Source organism: Nyctibius grandis, chromosome 7 (assembly GCF_013368605.1).
Source record: "Nyctibius grandis isolate bNycGra1 chromosome 7, bNycGra1.pri, whole genome shotgun sequence".
Lineage (NCBI taxonomy): Eukaryota > Metazoa > Chordata > Aves > Nyctibiiformes > Nyctibiidae > Nyctibius > Nyctibius grandis.
Genome location: NC_090664.1, coordinates 585537 through 605630, shown reverse-complemented (window position 1 = coordinate 605630; position 20094 = coordinate 585537). Strand labels below are relative to the sequence as shown.

Below are 20094 nucleotides of genomic sequence, written 5' to 3'. Positions count from 1 at the left end.
TACTTGATACAGTGACAGATCTTAGATTTAGGAGCTAAAGCCGACTCTAGTTAGAGTGAGACAGAGCAGGATTGCCAGGGTGAGGATCTTGGCAGATTCATTGCAGATTTGCATTCTGGGCTGTAGGCCTTGCATTTGATGGCTTCAGATCTGGCAGGTGACATTTACAGAAGCACTAAAAATCAGAGCAAGGTAGTGGGACTGATGGTCCAACCTGAGGCTCTGGGGAAGACAGCGGGACTGTTTGAAAGCAAGCTGGATGCTGCTGCTGTGACTTCTGCTCTGCAGACCTCTCTGCTGTGATGGCATTGCTGCGGTGTCACCTGGTAAAAGCAAATTAAGCTGGGCTGTGCTCAAATTCCCACCACGACTCTTCCTTTTAGGAGGTGTATTATGATAGTTGGTAGGACTCTTCATGACAGTTGGCTGTCATGTGAGCAGAAGTTACTCTCAGCAAAATTAACTTCAGTGTGATGTATTTGGATGATCCTAATCTTACAGGATTTAAAAAAAAAAACCACAAAAACTTCCCAAATGTTTTTTCTTTTCTGCACAAAGGGAATTTCTGCCATCTTAAGCCACATTAATTTCAAAGAGCTGGTAGTAGTTACAAACCCAGTGGCATCATCCCACCCTTGGGTGATAGCTGGTGATGAACGCTGCCAGGACGCTGCAGCAGAGCAGTCTCGTGTTTCCCAAACAGCCGAGCAGACAAGTTGTGCTCTGCTTTTTTTCACGAGCCTGGTAGTAGCTCTGTTTTTTCCCAGGTGCTTACAGCCTGCTGGTTAGAGTAGGAGTTATGGGTGGTCTATGCCTGTTTAATTTGGACCATAAGAAATCTGTCTGTCCTATAAAGCACGTAAGTAGTGTCTGGGTTAATTATGTATTAAGTTACTGGTTACTTAAAATAGGAAACTTTCTGGTTTTAAAGCATTAAGTTAAATAAACTTGGTTTTCTCTACTTGGAGATCCTTTGAAGAATGTTGTGAGTTACAAAGCATAGTTTGTGGCACAGTCTCAAAGATCACAAGTTGTGTTTCTGAGTACCACGTCACTGTAGTATTTGAATATTTTTCTGATCCTTGAAAGGGAATACAGTCTTTACTTCTCCATTTATAATTGATTTATTTATAAGGGGATTTTCACTCAGAAAAGCTGGTGTGAGTAAAAGTCCGAACAAAGCATCAAAACAGCTGAGCCACTGTGAGAGCGTAGGAACTGATCATGTGAATTTTGCTGCTTGACTTGGGAGGCTTGGTACAGCGTTGCTCCTCATGTCAAGCAGAAGATCCGAGCTCAAGCTGGCTGGCTTTCCCTGGTTCTGGATGCACTTCCTTTGGCACTCAGAAAGCTTGCATGTTCAAAGTCTAGAAAAAAATCCCCAACAGGTTGTGTCAAGCTTTGATTTGGTGTTTTTCAGTCAGACGTGTTTTTCTCACGGGGAGGCAGACGCGGGCGCTGAGAGGCAGCTGTTCTTGCAAGACATCAAGAAACCAGGACCTGCTGGGAGCCCCTTTCCCTTCTCTTCCAGGGCTCTGTGTCAGGAGCTGTGTGGGAGGGTCTGTGTCTCAGTGGGTTTCTTATGCTTTTTCTGGCTGGGATGGACCTTCAGCTGCCTAAAGGAGATCTGAAGAGCTTCAGAATGGGTTATCACATAACTGGTTCTTTGCTTCTTTTTGCTTTGATATTAAGGTTTTTCAGACATAGCCCTTCATTAAAAAGGGGCAGGATGGAAGGGGGTTGTAAGAGATCTGTTGTACTTGCCACAGCCTGGAAGTGAAGCTTTGGGAAATGCTTTCCTTGCTTCTGGGACAGTAGGTGGAGCTGTTTGTTACACACTTGAAACGTGCTCCTTTAAAAATGAAAAATTCAAAAATGTGGTTGAGAAACAGTTTTCATTTGCACGGAAGGAATGGCATGTCCTAGCATCCCCAAGGTGCTAATTCCTTGAAAGATCTATCAGTTTAGAAAGAAGATGTGAGTAAACTGGTTCTGTAAAAATACTACAACTTCTTGGATGCTGCTTTAGCTGTCCAGTCTTTATTCTGTCATTCATGTAATTTTCCATACTAATCAAATGGAGCAGTTCTGTCCTGCTGTGCTGCGACTCTTCCAGTTTTCTGCCTTCTTTTTGTGAGATTACACAGACGCTTGCAATTAAAACATCTATATTTCTAATATGATTCATTTTGTATCACAGAAGAATTTTATGTTGGTTATGTCACAGTGGTAGGGTTGTTAATTTACCTTTTTTGTTTGCTTTACCTTTATAAATGCATTTTTAAAGAATCTTTTTGAGGAAGATCTGGAAACCAACATTATTCTCAGCACTTCTGGTTTACAAAAGTGATGAAAGTTGGTATTTCCTGCACAGAACAAATAGGAGATTCAAGTAACAGCCCAACTACCTTTAGGCTGGCTTGCCAAGTGTTCCTTGGCATACAGGGCTCGGTTTGATGGACATGAGATGGAGAGAGCTTTCTCAGCCCCTTCTGGTGGGGAAATCTCCTCTAGCGTTACAGTAAATCTGTCCAAAATGTAACAGATTGGCTTAATGGAAACTGATATTGTGACTGAATTTACACTGAATGCTTTGGCAATTCAGTTAACCGTGTTGCCTTCTTGCAAGCTCAAAAAGCAGAGTAAATGTTACTGAATTAAGTCATAGAATACTTAGTAGTAATATATATTCTTGCTGGTTTCTTTTGCTAATGAAAGCCAATAAAATGGTAATTGCGATATCTTTTGCCAATCTGTGCTTAATGATAACCTTTGATATAAATTAACTCCTTTCATCTAACAGCCTTCTTTCCATTGTTGACAGGTGAGAAAATTCATAAAGTAAGCATATAATTTAATTTTCTGCAGTGGGTAGTGTAGCAGAACACTGCGGTACACAATCAAGAGCACAAGCAAAGTATTACTTGCAGTCTTTATTTTCTTGGTGTCGTACAGGACCTCAGTTAATAAGGTTTATTGGTGGAATAATCAGGTTTACAGGACAAATAATAAACAATAAACAGCAGTACGTCATTTGCAGAACCCCTGGGTTCTTGCTTAGTTAATTGTATGCACAGTAAAACTATTCTTGGACGCCAGATGGATCTGCTTTTACAGTATTGCCTAACTGCAGGCTGAAGTCAGGAATCTGAAGCTTAAAAAAAACCCCCCAGCAGCTGCAGCTCAGCATCTCATTTTAAACAATCTGAAATCGCCTAATGACTTCTAAAGTGAATTACTCAGTAATGAAAAAAATATCAGTGCATCGTTCATTATTGCTGTTATTCATCTTATCATCAGCTCTGGAAGACTTCAGCATGTTCCATGAATGCAGGATCATATTTTATTCCAGTCATTTGAAAGCTCCCGTGTAGGTGATGGTGCCTTTCTGTAAGTCAGTGATAGTAGAAGAACTTGCCTGTGAATTAGGACAACAGAAGCACTCCTTAAAGATGGAGGAAGAGTAATTAAAAAAAAAAAAAACCACAAAGTCCCCCCTTGCAAATCAAGCAGAGGGCCTCGAAGGAGCCAAGCAGCGTGTGGATTAGGGTGATCACGTTGCCGTGCTACACTTGGAGTTAAAAGGTTTTCGGTGGATTTGCTCAGTGGAGGCTCTTGAGGAGATGAAGCTGTTGAGCAATACGAGCGAATGTATTCCATGAATTAAGGACTGGGTTTTAATAAGTGGGGCAGGAGGAAAATAGAACTAAATGATCGCTTTCCTTACTATGAGCTTATCAGTGGATTTCCTTTAAAACCTCTGTTTTTACTAGTCTGGAAAAAGAATAAATAGTGAAATGATCAAGTTTGAGAAAATTTGCGCAGAGACTTCTGATCCTTAGTGGCAAAACAGTGTGTGAGATTAAATGGTGGTAAGTTCAGGTTTTTTATACACAAACATGTATGCATCTATACAAACACTCCAGTGTTACCACATGTAATATATACTCTGAAATACACGTATGCAGCGGTGGGGTCTGTTGAGAAAAGACATCTTGATATCACTGGTGATAACTTCTTTTTGCAAACACAAACTCGGTAGTTGGTGATGATCAAAATACAAGTAGAGCATTTAAGAATCAGTGTGAAAGGAATAAGAAATAGCAAGTTTATAGTACGCCATCATCTTTGATGGCATGGGCAGTTCTGATCTTTACTTAGAAGGCAGGTAGGACTGAAGAGACACAAAGAAGGGCAACAACTACCATCAGAGATGCAGAACGGCTTTTGACAGGGAAATGCAGTCACACCTGTTTGGATGAAATGCTGGGAAATGTCCTGAGCTGGAGAAGAGATGGATCGTGACATCAGTCAGAAATATTCCAAACACTGTGTTGAGGATACTTATTCAGCAGTATGAAGTAAGCTAGCTGAGCTACAGGAGTAACACCTGTAAGTCACTTGACCTGTTTGGTATAGTCGTGTGAATTCTGCTGCACAGGAATTTCAGGACTTTACGTTACAATCTGGCAAACAGTGCAGTAAGCAACGTGCAGCAATAACCTCTGCCTTCGTGTTACTCCGTTGTTTCTATGCTGAATTCGTAACTCATGCCTAATGGTGCTCATGTCCCATCAGCTCATGGTTAGGCAAGGGCTGGTTGATTATTTTAACTTCCATTTAACCATGAAAAAGATTTTTTCTCACTCTCTGTCATCTTGACATCTGATTAAACATGAAGCTAATGAAACTATTCTGGTTTCTGCTGCTTGCAAAAGCTTTTCCCATCAAGTCTTACTTTGATAATTAATACAATTTAGTTGCTACATCTTTACTACACTACTTTACCAGTGCTAAACAGACTTGGCTGTTACACCAAGGCTTTTAGGGCATGCAGTCTGTGTTACCAAAGCAAGTAACGTTCCAAACTCCTGCTCTCATGAAATACCTCCTTCCCCTATCCCTCTTCCTGCTCTTCTCTCTAGGCTTAGGTCCAGGATAAATGGTAACCCCACTCAACTGCAACTTAGAAACCAACTAGGATCTTTGATTGCTTAATCTTTTTTCCCTTCTGCCCATGAAGCAAGGGTCACGTACTACTACTGAGCTTTCCTTTTGCTTCTAACCACTGAGCTGGGCTCTGTGGATTCCAGCTTGGCCTTTTACTACGCCGTTAGCAAGGTGTTTCTCATTGTGCACAACATTTGAGAGGTTTTATTAAATAAATGTTTCCTAGCCTTACGTGTATTTCAGTGCTGACTGGGCAGGCTGGAGCAGCAGTGTCTTGCTGACACCACCAAGGCCCTCTGACTGCCCTGTGCTCCAGGACATCCTCTAGCGTCTGGGCTTGCTGCTGCTGGGGTGTAATTCAGCTTTGGTGACACTGCTGAGCAGCTTGGAGCTGTGGTGAGAACTGGCACTAAACATGTGCGAGGTGAACCTGCTTTGCTCTGCCCATGAGAACACAACCTAGTTGTTTTGAAGTGTAGTCTCCAATGATCTGCCACACGCACAGGTGCATTTACCTTATTGCTGAAGTCTAGAATTTTATTCCACATATCTTTGCCAGACTGCTTATAAATCCTCTGAAGTTGCATGCAACTTTTGTCCCCTGTGTTGTACTTTAAAAAAACAAACAAACAAATCATGCATATCTATGCGATAAGTGATTTAATCGATACTGGTGAAATAGCACTCATCACAGATGCTTTTCATGCTATATAAATGAGATATTTGTTTTCTTTGGCACAGGAGTGAACTTTGCTTGTGCTTTTTTTTTTTTTCCAGTTGTAATCCCAGTAGTGTACACTGCAGCCTGATGGCCATTTGGAAATGCTTTTTCTATCCCTTAATGTTGGGAAGAAATGTTTCCAGTAAGTTTAATACTGATTTTTTTTTTTTTTTTTTCACCAAGGCTGAGGTTGAGATGATTCAAATTCACAAACCTAAAGTTTGTGATTTCCATTTTTTTGAATGGTCTTCACTACTAGTAGAAAAGCTAAGTTGTGCTTGAACCATTCTGCTTCCAAAGCTGTGTGCCTGATGTTGCACTGCTGTAGTTTGAGACGATTGTCCTCTCTCTCTTCTCCTTAACATTTAGAGGGAGCTTGCTCCACTGACTATTAAAGTCATGTTTTGATCCAATAATCTCTGAGACCTTTTGTTCTAAGAAGAAATCATGTTTTGTTTACTTAATTTTAAGAAAAGCAACAAACGTACCTGCCAGCCTTATGGTCCTTGTAAATGTTTTGGTAGGGAGAATGCAATCCACTATAGAAAATGTGTGAATGAAATCTGTGTACATTAAGCAGTGTTGCATTTCTGTTACCTTTGGGAAGGATAGTTTATATCAAAATCCAGGTACCAGAGTAAGTTTCTAGTCTTGACTCGTTTTGCTATTTGCTCTGCCTAACTCCATAGGATTAATTTCTTTTGATTTCCAAAAGCTTCTGAAAAGAATCCCATTAAAAAAGATGAAGAAAATGTCATAATGTTGTCAGGAGGTTAGAAATAAAGAGTTGATATAGATCAGAAACTGCAGGTGAAATTAAAGAGTAGGAACAAAGGGTAGATTGTCAGCTTTGGCTAGAGGCACGTGGGACTTCATATTAAAGGACTTCTTTAACTTATTAAATAATGATTTGGAAATGAATGGCAAGGTGTTCAGAGGCAACAGAAGGATTTAGATTAAGTGAAGTCAAAGGTGTCTGCAAGGATGTAGGTACAGGTTTTATTTCAAGCTCTGACTGGACTGGGATTTTTTTTCCTTTCTTTTTTCTTTTTTTTTTTTCTTTTTTTGTTCTTTTTGCCCTGTTGACATGCTGAGCAATGACACGTGGATCGAGGAGCCTAGCCAGGTGTGCTGTACTGAGTTTGAAAACTTATGGGAAATAGGTAGGAAGATGCCTCAGCAGTAACTGTACCTGTGCAAAGTAAGTGCTGGAGGATGCAAGAATTGTGGTGGAATATAACACTGATGGTCTCGTAATGCCACTGGGCAAACTGAAGGTGCCTTCTTGCATAAAATAGTTATTGCTTCTGGTCGGAAAAGGAGCTAATAGATAATTATGAGAGCTTTCATTAGTAGCTTTCTTATTAAAAGAAACATGAGTGAAAGAGTTTGCCTTACAGAAGAGACAAGAGAGAACACAATAAAGTACAGAAGATATGTGGTGTAGAATTAAGTGCTCTTGCAGTTCCTTTTGATACCAAATGTACCATCATCAAATTTACCCTAAATAAATCCAATTATATTTGTATGGTTAGGCTAGGGAATTCGTTTTCCAAATAATCCTGAGGTTCAGACGTAACAGGATTTTCGAACAAACAGACAAGCAATAAAATTCCACTTTAACTCCTCTACACAATAGCGACTTTCACTCTTTGAAGAAAAAGATTATTTCTACAGAGAGGAGCAGGGAGGGATGTTACAAATAAACCGTCTTTGTTCCAGTAGCTCCTGCCCATCTGGTCAGCCACATAACCCAAGTCTTACATGGACTGTAGTCCATCCTGGAGTCTACTTTCCAAGGCTGAAGTCCGTCACAACTGTTAATCACTCAACTGAAATATGGAAGAAAAAAAAATAAAAGAAAAAAAAAAAAGGCAAGCAATACAAAGAACAGACAGGGCAGGTACCCTGCTCACAGTGAGGGAGAAGGAAGGTATGTGGAGGCTTCAAAGTCTGTTACAGACAGCCCAGAACGCAGCCTTGACAAGCTGTTGCAATGCTGATAGCAGATCTTGATTATGTGCCTTTCAGAAGAATACGATGGATGAAATTTAATTCTGTGATTGGGTTTTTAAGTGCAGGCTGAATGAAGAAACTGTTCAGATAAATTGTTAGCTGTTGTTTAAACAGTTCACTAAAAATAAGTCAGAAAAATTCAATTTTAAGAAGTTTAAAAGTCTCTCAAGCTCGATACATGTGAAAATCCTAATTCTGAGAGCCATTTAGACAACCAGAGGAAGAGATAAAATGATAACGTTACTGAATAACAGCAACAAGATCACAATGTACACTCACCTGCTTTAGAAGAATGGGTTTGGGCTGGCATGGAAAAGGTACGGTTTATCACAGAAGCATATTGATTTTTTTATATATATATATACACAATAAATTGCTGTGCTAGGGGATCTGACACCTTTGCAATGTGATGATGAATTCTTTTGTTTCTGGCAAAAATTAACAATACTATGTGCTCTAGAGTCAATAAAAAGCGATGCACTGATACTCAGAAGACTGATGGAAAGCCTTAAGGGAGGCAGATGATTTTTAATTAACTCAGGTTGAGAATTTTGCTGGAAAAGATAATTGGAAATCTAAAAAAAGATTAAAGTAACAATTTTGGGGAGTCCGAAATTAATTTCTCTTCTAAAAAAAGCAGCAAGCTTATAAGTATCGGTGCATTCCAGTTTGTGTTTCAGAGCTCTCAAAAACATTATATACAATTAGCCTTTTGCTTTAGGCAAGAATTTGTGCAATTGTTTTTCTGGGTAAAAATAATTGGCTGTCAGTGAAGGTTTTTAGGGAGTTTTTGTGTTTTGCTCCAAGTGCTAAAACACTTCCTTTCTATGTCAGACTTATACATCCTGCTTTAATAACTGAAATTCGCACCCTTGGCCTGGAACAGTGGGTTAAAAGATGTCCAGGAGCAGAGTACAGAATTGGGTAAAAAAATTGTGTGGCCCCATATGTGAAGAAAACAATCATCTTGCTATCTCAAGGTTTGCCTGCATTTTTCTGACTCTTGACTGAATAGAAGTGGCTGCTGGTTTGCCAGCAACTAACCCTTGATTGCGTGCTGCTTTCGCCGCTGCTCGTGGGGATAACTGCTTGACTTTGGGTTCTCGTGGCCTTCCTTTGACCTTCTGTGTCATATTTTGTGAATTGACTTTAATTTGCACCTCTTCTAGGATGGTTATGCTATAGCCAGAAGATACATAACAGTGTGAAAGCTGTAAAAAGTTGGTGCACTATAGAAGTGACCAACAAACAAAAAATTAATTGTGATTGCTTTGCTTTCCCAAAGGAATGCTGCATGTGCTGTAGGAAGGGTCGAGGAAGACTCCCTTCATTTTTTTATAAGGGAAGTAAATAATAGTAACTCAGTAACAGCACTGAGTCTAGTGCAGATCTGTGTGGGTCAGTGTTGCTGCAAGCCCAGCCAGGAAGAGAGAAGAACGACTCAGTGAATACTTCAGAGCTTTTCAGAGCCAACATCTCAGATGCTCTCTGGCTAGCCAGGCTGCGAATTGTGTTTTCTAAGGTCAAGCCAGATGGCACTGGGAGTGCTCCTTTCACAGCACCCTGGGAGAAGAACTATGTAATGTAGTGGGAGTGTTTCTATTCTTAAAGGAAATTTTTTCAAGTTGGTATGGGCGTAAAATTGGATTCCTAGGAAAGATAGTCTCACAGATGCCATCAGTGATGCAAAGAATGTATTGCACATAAGTATGATGGAAGAGTATGTACATTTTAAAAATATTTTCACTAAATATTTTTGGTCTGTTCGAACTGAAAAATACTTTATTCTTAAGAATGCTTGTCTGTATTTATCATTCTTCAGGTATGACCAAAAGGGATAAAAGAGGTCATTAACTTCACATGACTTTGTACTGAAAGTCAGGAGCTGATAGGAGAAATGTGAAATTCTGCAGTGAGAGATGTATAGAGAGAGGCACAGAGTGTAACAAAGGGGAGGAGGGAGTGCAGATAAATGCTGCATGTGTACCGACATGTGAATACTTTGCTTTCCTGATCATGAATACACCATGAAATACTTAGAGGAAGATGAAATTGGTCAATATGGCCAGGAATTCAGTTTTTATCCCTCTAAAATTAGGTGCACTGGGGAGTTAACTCTGTTAAACTGTTTGGTTTTTGTTTTGTTTTTTTTTTCCACTTGGTATTATTTGGAAAGGACATTGAAAGATAAAATAAAATTCCACTATAGTTAGCTAAAAGGAGGCAAGAAGCATATTAGTTATATAAAGATACTGGACAGGCAGTGAGAAATATACATGAGGGAGAGCAAAATGACATTTGTTGAGAGGAAATGAGAGAGAGGGGAAGGTAGGAAATGTTTATATAACTATAAATCACTATCAAATGTGGGAAGTAAATCAGGGAAGGCGTATAAGAAAGGTCATAAAAGTGTAATGATGTTTTGCTAGGTCGTTAGGATGTGTGACAAGGTAGTACAACATGAAGTATTACATGTTTGTTATCTAAGAGGAAGTTGCCACAAGATGCTAACGTAAATAATAATTGAAGTTCACCGTTTTGTAGTCACGTTGCAGGGCTGTGGCATGTACGGGTGGAATTATAATGGGGATGAAAACTGGCTGGATGTGCAGGCTCAGATAGGAACAGTCAGTGGTTCAGTGTGGGTGTGATAGTGAGAAAGGGAGAAAACCTCTTAGCTTGTCGTCGCTCGGTGATGTCCAACATGGAAGCACACCTTTGGTCCTTCTCGATGGATCAGTTAAACCCAGGATTTAACCAAAAGCTCCTGCACCTGCAGCAGAAGTGCTTGTCCTCAATATTGGTGAAGCATTTCACCTCAGAACACCCTGCCTGGCTGCAGAGTGGTCTCTAACTGAGATAGGACAGCAGATGAGAAAGAAGAATGGGGAAAAAAGTATTTTAAAACCCAGATTTATTTTCACGTGTTCCATGTATTAGAACGGGAGGGCAAAGGAGTGCGCACATGCAGCACTGCTTCTTGGAAAAGATCGTTTCAGCTTTCATGTGGAGATTTCTGATGTCCCCAGAGCTCCCCAAAATATCTGCTCTGCAATTCAAGACCTGCTTCTCCCTCGCTGCTCCCCTTGCCCGCAGAAGGTTTCAAAGCCGATCAGTTAAATGTGGTGCGCAGTCTGTGCTCCTGTGATACCCAATACGACAAAAGAAAACGAGGTTAAATACAATATCTCTTGACAATTAACCACAGCTTACCTCGGTGCTGACTGAATCGGTTCTCTCTCTAGCAAATGCCGTGCCCAATATGCATTTTTTAGACAGAGGGAAGTGTTGGGTTTCTTGGCATTTTTCTGCTTCTGTCAGCAGTGTAACTGGTTCAGCTGTGATTAGCACAAAGCTCCCACAGTTTGGCCTTCACAATGTTTATTTTATGGTGTTTAATAAGAAATATGAAGGTGTCAATGCAGTTCTTTTCCCATTATCAGAAGCGTTTGCAAATGTAAAAAAAAAAACCCAACAAAAAAAACCCAACAGTGTTTCTACTGCACTGGATTTCTTTGTTTTTAGAAGGAGATTGTCCGCAGAATCTGTGGTACTTTATGCAGGTAACTGATGAGTTTTTTACAGTGCTGTCTCAGGTTGTAGGAGGATAACTGTATTTTTTAAAGGTAGGATATACATCTGTCTTTTAGTGTTCATTTATTCGGCTCCAAGGAGCATCAGTTAAGGCAGGTGGGGTATGTCAGGAGGGTAATACGGAGTCCACATTGTCACAAAGGCTTGTTTAAAAAAATACAAAAATAGGTTTTTATTCTTGTACCTCACTTAACCTTAACTAAACATAAAGGTAAGTTATCCTAAGCTCCTAAATGCTTTGCTATCCTATGAGACCTCTGGTGGCGCTGAAGTTGCATGCCAGTCAGCTCACCTTTCATTGTCCTCTTCGGGTACTGTTTCCTTGACAGGGTTCATACCGTTGGTAGCCACATGGTGCACGCTACGGACACAGCATTTGGACTGAAGGCACAGTAGTCACCGAATCCTTAGCACTGATTTTTGAGGCCAACAGGTTGTCAACACAGGCCTTTGAGTTAAGTGACAAAAGGGCAAGACTTTGGCAACAATTGTAAAGAACTTAATGGGACGGCATCATCGGTTAGCATGTATGCAGCACCATCAGTGTTTGCTCCTACTTTTGAAAAGAGAGGGAAAGAAAAATTAAAAAGCAAGATTTGATAGGAATACTGGCTAATTTTACACAAATTTAGTTTTAGAGAAATGAAAAGCTGAAGAGAAAAAAACCTTAAGAGATGCTAGTAAGATCTTAGATAAAAGAATGCAACTGCAGTTGGAGTAATTGGACTATGAATTATTCATCTTCCTGATTTTTGATACAAGTGACTTATTCATAACTATTTATGAGCCTTAGTGTTTAAATGCTGAGGTGTCCCATCCCCCCGTCTTCCCCTGAAGACTTTGTTTTTTGCTTTGTTTTTTTTTTTTTAATGTGGTGGGGGTTTTGTTGGGGTTTTTTTTTTTGCATATATGGTGCACTCCCTGCTGTCTAATCCTCCCTGAAAGTCAAGTACTGCTGCTGGATCGATATCCCTTGGCACAGATTACAGTGATGTGTGTTCCTCGAAGGGTCCCCAGCTGCAAGCAGTGTGTTTGCATGTGTACTAGCATGGCTTTTTGACAGTGCCAGCAATGTGTAGAATACTAATAGACGTACTAAGTGTAACTAACGTGCTCAGGTGTTAAGCACAAATACAGGCTGGGCAGAGAATGGATTGAGAGCAGCCCTGAGGAGGACTTGGGGGTGATGGGTGATGAGAAGCTCAACGTGAGCCGGCAACGTGCACTTGCAGCCCAGAAAGCCAATGGTGTCCTGGGCTGCATTAAAAGCAGCGTGGCCAGCAGGTCAAGGGAGGTGATTCTGCCCCTTTACTCCACTCTCATGAGACCCCACCTGGAGTACTGCGTCCAGCTCTGGGGCCCCCAACATCAGAAGGACACGGAGCTGTTGGAGCGAGTCCAGAGGAGGCCACAGAGATGCTCAGAGGGCTGGAGCCCCTCTGCTCTGGAGACAGGCTGAGAGAGCTGGGGCTGTTCAGCCTGGAGAAGAGAAGGCTCTGGGGAGACCTTCTAGCACCTTCCAGTGCCTGAAGGGGCTACAGGAAAGCAGGAGAGGGGCTTTTTGCAAGGGCATGGAGTGACAGGACAAGGGGGAACAGTTTTAAACTGAAAGAGGGGAGATTGAGATGAGATATTAGGAAGGAATTCTTTACTGTGAGGGTGGTGAGACCCTGTCCCAGGTTGCCCAGAGAAGCTGTGGCTGCCCCCTCCCTGGCAGTGTTCAAGGCCAGGTTGGATGGGGCTTGGAGCAACCTGGTCCAGTGGAAAGGTGTCCCTGCCCATGGCAGGGGGGTTGGAACTAGATGATCTGATGATCTTTAAGGTCCCTTCCAACCCAAACCATTCTATGATTCTAAATATAGCACCAGGCACAATTGTGACTTTGTTGGTAGGAGTCTAGGAAAAAAGCCATCATTTTAAGGTAATGAATTAACTTGGCATTTGCTGTAAAGGGACACAGTGCTATCCTCTGCTTGACTTTTTTAAAGAGAGGCAAGTAGAGTTTCACCAGGGACAATTTAGCAAAGATATAAGAGAAAAAAAAGGTGCATGTGGTGATGATGTAGCACTGCCTTGGACAGGGAGTTGTGTTAGATGCCCATCCTGGTGGACAAAAATAAACTGCCTAAGAAGAGGCAACTAAAAGAAATGAGCACTGAGCCCTTAGAGAGTAGATGAAGGCATATGTCTGCTGTGAGAATTTCGTTCTTACTGTATATAGCAGGGGGAAAAGATAAATGACCTCATTAGCATATAGCTTCATCTCTGTTTGCGCTGTGCCACACTTTGTGGCATAGAGAGCATGGAAGGGATGAAATGGTGAGCAGCTCTCCTTGCCAGCTCTGGCTAGTTAACTTCTGGGCAGGGATTGGAGAGGGGCTGTAAACCTTCCAGTGAGTGTTTTCCCTGAATTTAGCAGCATTACACTAACCAGGTTGATCTGCTTCTGGGAGGAGGAGTCAGGAGGAGAGAGAAAGCAAGGGCAGAGGTGGGAACCACTTCTAGTAATCACAGTTTGGGACCTTGAGCATCAAACTGAAAACGTGAATGGGAGAGAAATTTCAATCACAGCCTGTGACTCCTCCTCATTGTGCTAGTAGCCAAGGAGTAAGAGGCTGTCAGGTTCTGCACAGATTAAAGGAGCTTTACCCCCACCCTAGCATCTGGCAGGCCTAAGGAGAGCAGAGATGGGAATACTGTGTACACTTTGGCCTCTGAATAGGAAAAGGTCTTTGTCCTCCAACATTGTAGCTTAGAGGGCATTGGTGGAACTTCTGTTTTCAGCTGATCTCTGTATCCCAAGGAAACTCCCATCCCAACAGACCAGGCTTGGACTGACTGTGGGAGTGGAAAAACACGAGGTGCAGCTGGTGAAAATGGCTTCTCTAAAGGCTGGGAACAACAGGCACATCAGAACTTGTTCACCTGCTCCCCAGACTACGTAGAAATCCAGATCTGGTGCTAAATGAATTATCTCAGTAGCTTGTACATGTAGGTGAGCATGAAGGGTGCCTGGCCAGAGCAGTGTCTGAAGGTATTCTCTTCTGTGGAGGGAAAAAGTGTCTTAAGGCTCTTAACAGTGGTCAAACTAAGACTAAAACCAGTTTTAAGACTTGATCTTCATGGACCACTCTGAATCTAGTCTGAGAGGTGGAGACAGTGCACACAAATGTGGAGAGGCAACCAGTTACACAGCTGAGCAGAGGACTGCTCCCCTAAGAAAAGCACTTTGCAGTGTGTGCTGCTCATGCAGCTGAAGTCACGTACAAGTGAGGCTTTCTCAGTATGGCTGAGAGCAAGCCAGAGCCTGCTCTTCCCTTGGACCGTGTAATTTTCGTCACAGCAGGCAGACACAGTTGCCTGCCTGTGTTGTGCAGCACTTCACCTTCATAGGAAACCCATGGTTTATTTCCAAGGAAAGCGTGTGGAGCCCAGCCTTTGGCTTCAGCTGCCGAGTCCTGTTGACTCCCGATAGAAGCCAGCAGAGCCCTTGGCAGGTAGTGTGCGAGGGCCTTCGTTTGTTCCAGCCTCAGAGGGATTTCATTGCTTTCTGTTCTGCCTGGTTTCCTGGGGAAATGAGGCACGCTCGCTCTCTGCCAGCCTGTCCAGCCCTATCCTATTGACTGTTTGAATCCGTTGGCCAATTTTAGTCCTATTGAACAGCGAGGCAGATGCCCTAATGATGTTAAGGTTCTACCACTGTAACGAATGTTGGCAGCCAGACAGAGGAGAGAGATGTAATTAATGCCTGTGCTGATGAAAAGGCTTCAGCGTGTGCTCAGCTTTTTCTCAGTGTCAGGCTTTATTAGCTCTGTTGTGAACTGCCTGGTTTTGTCTTGTGAGAGCACTATGGTGGTGCTTTAATAATATTGTAGGCTTTGCTTCTGTGGTTTATCTTGCTATCATGCATAAGAGCCCTAATGAGGGCTCAAAATGCCACTGAGCATGCCAATGTTGAGCGTGCAGGCTTGATACTACCAAATATCAGTGTTACTAATTCTGAGAGATAATAGAGCTGCATTAGGACAAAAATATCTTCTCTCACTACTCCTCCTGACCTCAACTCCTTAGCTGTTCCCATCTTACGGGGTGGCCAACATCTGCTGCCTTGGTTCTCCAGCCTGAAACAAAGATTGCAGTATGTTGGGCTGCTGACGCTTCTCTGTGCCAGAAATCTTCCTTGTGTCATACAGCCCTCCCCTTCACAAGCTTCTCCCCTGGGCCCTGGGGTTCCTGCCTGAGCTCCTGTGCAGCAGCATTGCTCTGTCTCGCTCCGTTGCTGAGGAGCAGGGTGTGTGCTGTGGATGGAGGAGCGACGTGGGGAGCAGCTCACTTCTCCTGTTCCCCTAGAAAGGCTGTCCACGTGCACCGTGGCAGGAGGGAGGAATGGGGATGTGACAATCGAGTCTAACCATCCCGTTTAATCTGTGGGATAGTTCTATCAGTTTACACAAAGAAGCCAGTTTGACTTGCATAACTGAGACATTTCCTCTCTTACGTGATCATCTTTTACCTTTATCACCTTTAACACTCTGTAAAAATGTGGAAAAACGAGTAAGTTTTGCCATCTGGACAAAAATCATAAAGAAATATTATTTACTTGAAACTCCAAAGAGTATTTACTTGCGTTTGCACCGCTGGTCTATGATAGCCAAACCTTCGCACAGCGGACAAACAGCCGAAACACATTGTTCTGAAGTTTTAAATTTATAAAAGGTGTGTATCTGGAATATGGTTAAACATGGTGTATGCACAGTTCAGAAATCGTGTGCTGTAGATCACTGCCTTAATTGCCTTTTAGACTTGAGGTTTAGAATTGACCTGTCAGACTCCCATAAAATAGGCTGGTTTTATTTTGAGTTATGAATCTGAGGCAGAAATGGCAAATAAGATGATGTATAGCCCCGTAATGCGAATCTTTGTAACGTCCCAGGCTTGGCTTGTAATGATGCTTATAAATTATCTTGCTAGAGTTCCTGAATAAGTATGCAATAAGCATATTCTTTTTTCCCTGTAGCAAGATATTTAAGCATTAATTCAAGTCAGCATGTCATGACTCTGTCTTCCTGCAGCTTAGTCTATAACTTGTGGTACCTTTGTTTAGACTTTTGTGTTACTCTGGTCTTTTAAGTGGTTCTTATCAGCAACTGGAAATAATAAGGTAGCCACCAGTAATTCTGAGAAATGGAAGGAATGAATACATGTACATGCATACTGTGTTCTGTAGGCTTTTATTTAACATGTTTTTCATGAATCTTAATTTGTATTTTCCCTTAATGTATATCCTAGTTATACATGCCACAAACTGTGTGATGAATTTGCAGACTTGTCTGCTTACACAACTGTTCTCTCTGGATGTTTTTTATTATTCATATTGTGGAATATATTGCCTGATTTGTAAAATATCAAAAGCGCTGTGAAACGGGAGATAGCAAATTACTGAATACCACACACACAATATTTTATTTCATTTTATTTCATTTTATTTTATTTTTATTTTTTTTAATTTTTATTTTATAAATGAGCTTTTCTGCTAGAATACAGAAAACTTTAGGGAGTCTGCAAACACTTTCACAAACAGTTGGCTCAGCTTGGTCCTAACTAGTAAAACACCCAAATCTCTCTGAAATGAAGTATGTGATTAACCTTGCTTGAGAAATTGGAGCTATTATGAATAATTATGACCCCATGGGTCAGAACAAAGCAAACTTAGCACTTTTGTTATCGACACTATTGATCAGTAGAATTTTTTATTACTGTGCACCAAACCTTTTGGCTTTCATAGACTGATTTTTGATTTGTAAAGTGTTCTGAAAGCAGCCCTGAATTTTCAGATAACGCTATAGCTTTGCAAGCTGGAGTACCTGGAGCAGTGGCCTGGCTCTCCTGAGGGTTGTCTCACAGGAGCTGAGTGAAGGGAGACTGACTCGTGACTCGGAGTTTAAATGGATGGGCCATGGGTGACTCCAGGGAATGTAGGAGGTTTTGCTTCCCAGTTCTGGATTTAGAATATGCATTTCTGACTTCTATTTCACACCTGCAAAAGTTTTTTGAAGAGTGTAACATGAAGATGTGGAAAGAGGAGAAAGGCAAAGAGGAGATTTCCAATTGAAATTTTGTTTATATTTTTGTTCTTTTGCTTTTCGTTCCAGTGAAATGAAGCAGAGGTTGGATGAAGAGGGTAACAAGTGCAGCATCCTTTCCAAGCAGCACAAGTTCAACGAGCACTGCTGCATTCGCTGCTGTTCCCCCTTCACGTTTCTCATCAACAGCAAGCGGCAGTGCCAAGACTGCAAGTACAACATCTGCAAGAGCTGCAGTTCTTACCACAAGAAGGAGAAGGCTTGGATCTGCAGTGTCTGCCAGCAAGCAAGGTAGGGGCCTGTTGTCCAGCAGCCCGTGTAAAGCAGCTGTGGCCTGACCTGAGCGTTTCTCTGTGTTTGTCAGTAGTTAACACGGCGGGATAGGACATGAAGTACCCGTTGATGTGGGGGTTGATTTGTTCCTGAGGTGTGACGTGCCTGCTTTTTGTAGAGGTTAATTTGTTCTGAGAGTGTTTGGTTACCTGGTGCGTTTTCCAGGGTTGCTTAGCTGGACTGATGAATCAGCAAGCGGTAATTGGCCTTAGCTCGAGCAGGGCTGAGGTCTCCTGAAATGCCTGAGTTTCTGATGGAACCGAGCGCAGATGGTGGTAAGGCAGTTAATCATTTTGCAGCAAATCCCGCTGATGGGTGGGGAGTGGAAGGAAGAATATTAGAGAATAGATCATCCAGCTGTGACCGTGTTTTGGAGTGCTTTTCTAAATGCCAGCTTAGTGGTGGGGATGCTTTGGGCTTACTTTGGCAAATAACCAGACAAAATAGCAGTGCAACCTGTTATAATTCTTAACATCTGTTAAGAACATGCTGCCAGGCTTCTATTTGCAGAGGGTATCGGGGATTTATTATCTCACCCTTGTGAGGCTAACGGAGCCATGACATTTAAAGATAGCACAAGAAAAAGAAAGAAAATTCAAGCAAACCTGTAACAGCAGCAAAGGGGCTATTCCTAGGACAGTGACTGTGATTGCAGGCCAGGTTCCAACAGCAGCCTTAGCTGTGGTGACGTAGCACTGACCAAGGCCTTTTTATTCAGACAAGAAGGGTGAATGAAATAACTCAATTCCTCATAGTTCAATTTTGAACATTGGTGACTAAAGCATCTGAGAAAACGTGACCAAGATGGCTGTTTATTCTTCGTCTTTCTCTGTAGTGGAGAACACAGGATGCAGACAAGAGCTGAGTCCCTTTCCAGCACTGTATGATATTCCTGTGCTCACCAAAGACTCTCTGCTCCCACTTGTTTCCCATCAACCCCCACCTGAAATTTAAGCTTTGACATAGTATCTGTGAATGAGGTGTGTGCCTTTTGACACAGGGCTTTGAAATCGTAGGGATCCCAGATAGGTGATGCCGTGTTTCCAAATGCCAGCCTTTGCACCCCAAGGAGGTTGTATTCTCCAGGGCACCTGCTCCTTCTCTGCCTTTCACCTCAGAAAACCTGCACACACACCCTTTCCCCCCAGTGAGGACACAGAATAACAACAGGAGCGTATTTTCCAGCAATACAGAGAGCTGTGGAGCCAGTGCTTGTTTCTACATTAGTCATTCAGCCGTTCCATATTACACCTCTTTCTTCCACTTCTCCTGACTTCACCCCTATGGGCAGCAGAGCAGGCAGCCAGGTTTGTGGATGCTGATGAACTGCACTTAAAATAGTTTTTGCTGACTCCACAAAAAAGTCTCAGAAGAAAATCTCTAGCTGTATTATAAAAATGCTGTTTCTGACCCTTGAAGTCAGTGCTTTTCCCACAGTCCTGTGCAGCCCTCAGAGTCCCCCACCTGTAACTCAGTGATAAACATTTCCTTTATTTATGAGACCTGAGGCACAGCTGGGGTTATTTTTCGGTGAATAAGTTAACTAACACTACTGCTAATCATTTTATGATCTGGTTTATTGATTGGACCGTGCAACTTACAGATCCCTGTAGGGGAGGCAGGGACTGGCATTCCTCAGGGGCTGCTGGGGTGTTTTGGTTTCGTGGGGGCTTTTTTTGGTTTTGGGGGGTGGTGGAGGGTGGTGTGTTTGTTTCTTTTTAGCTATCAGTCAGTATTTCTTCCAGGGGAGAACACAGGGGGAAACACTACAGTCTGTTGTGAGTTCCTGTCCCTTTCCCAGTGACTTATCCCCCAGATGAAGCATGGGCTGTGCTCTCCTGCCCCTCCCCAGCTCCTCTTCTTATGTCTTTTATTTTTTGCTTTGATAAGACAGCACAAGTAGTGGAGGTGGTTCTCTGTTGGCTGCTGCTTGTCTGCACGTCTTGCTGCACAATAGATAGAGAGCAAGAAATACCTGAGAGAGGACTGCATTTTCAGGTTGTTCTTTTTTCTCCCCCTCCCTGTATGTTTTTGCTTAATTCTACAAGAGTTAATGTAATTCTCTGCTGTGCAGAAAGAGTTTGGTGGAACTGGAAAAGTACAAACATATACAGTTCAGATCTTCCTATAATGATATTTATGCTCTTCAAGGCTGCTCTAGAGCCATGCTAGAATAATCTTGAGTTTTATTTCTAGTGTGTATTTAGAATATGTCAGCCAGTTCTCTGATACCAGGAGCAGTTTCTTGCTGTACCAAAGGCTAGAAAGCATTCTCAGCATACATTTTTGTAGAGATGGTTTACCTTATTCATTAGAGCTTGAGACTCTAATTAGGTGAATTACTTGGAAGTTACGTTTTCTTTATATGCACATGTGAAAATTCTGAAAAGTTGCTGT

At 42.1% G+C, this 20094-nt stretch overlaps 1 protein-coding gene across 3 annotated transcripts in view; it reads left to right on the top strand.

Moving 5' to 3' along the window:
- MYRIP (myosin VIIA and Rab interacting protein) overlaps nucleotides 1-20094 on the top strand; it is a 262226-nt gene that overhangs the window by 136450 nt on the left and 105682 nt on the right. For all 3 annotated transcript variants that reach the window (XM_068404757.1, XM_068404758.1, XM_068404756.1), the window contains exon 3: nucleotides 17434-17655. In XM_068404757.1, coding sequence (XP_068260858.1) covers nucleotides 17434-17655 — 222 coding nt within the window. The remainder of the gene's footprint in view (nucleotides 1-17433; nucleotides 17656-20094) is intronic.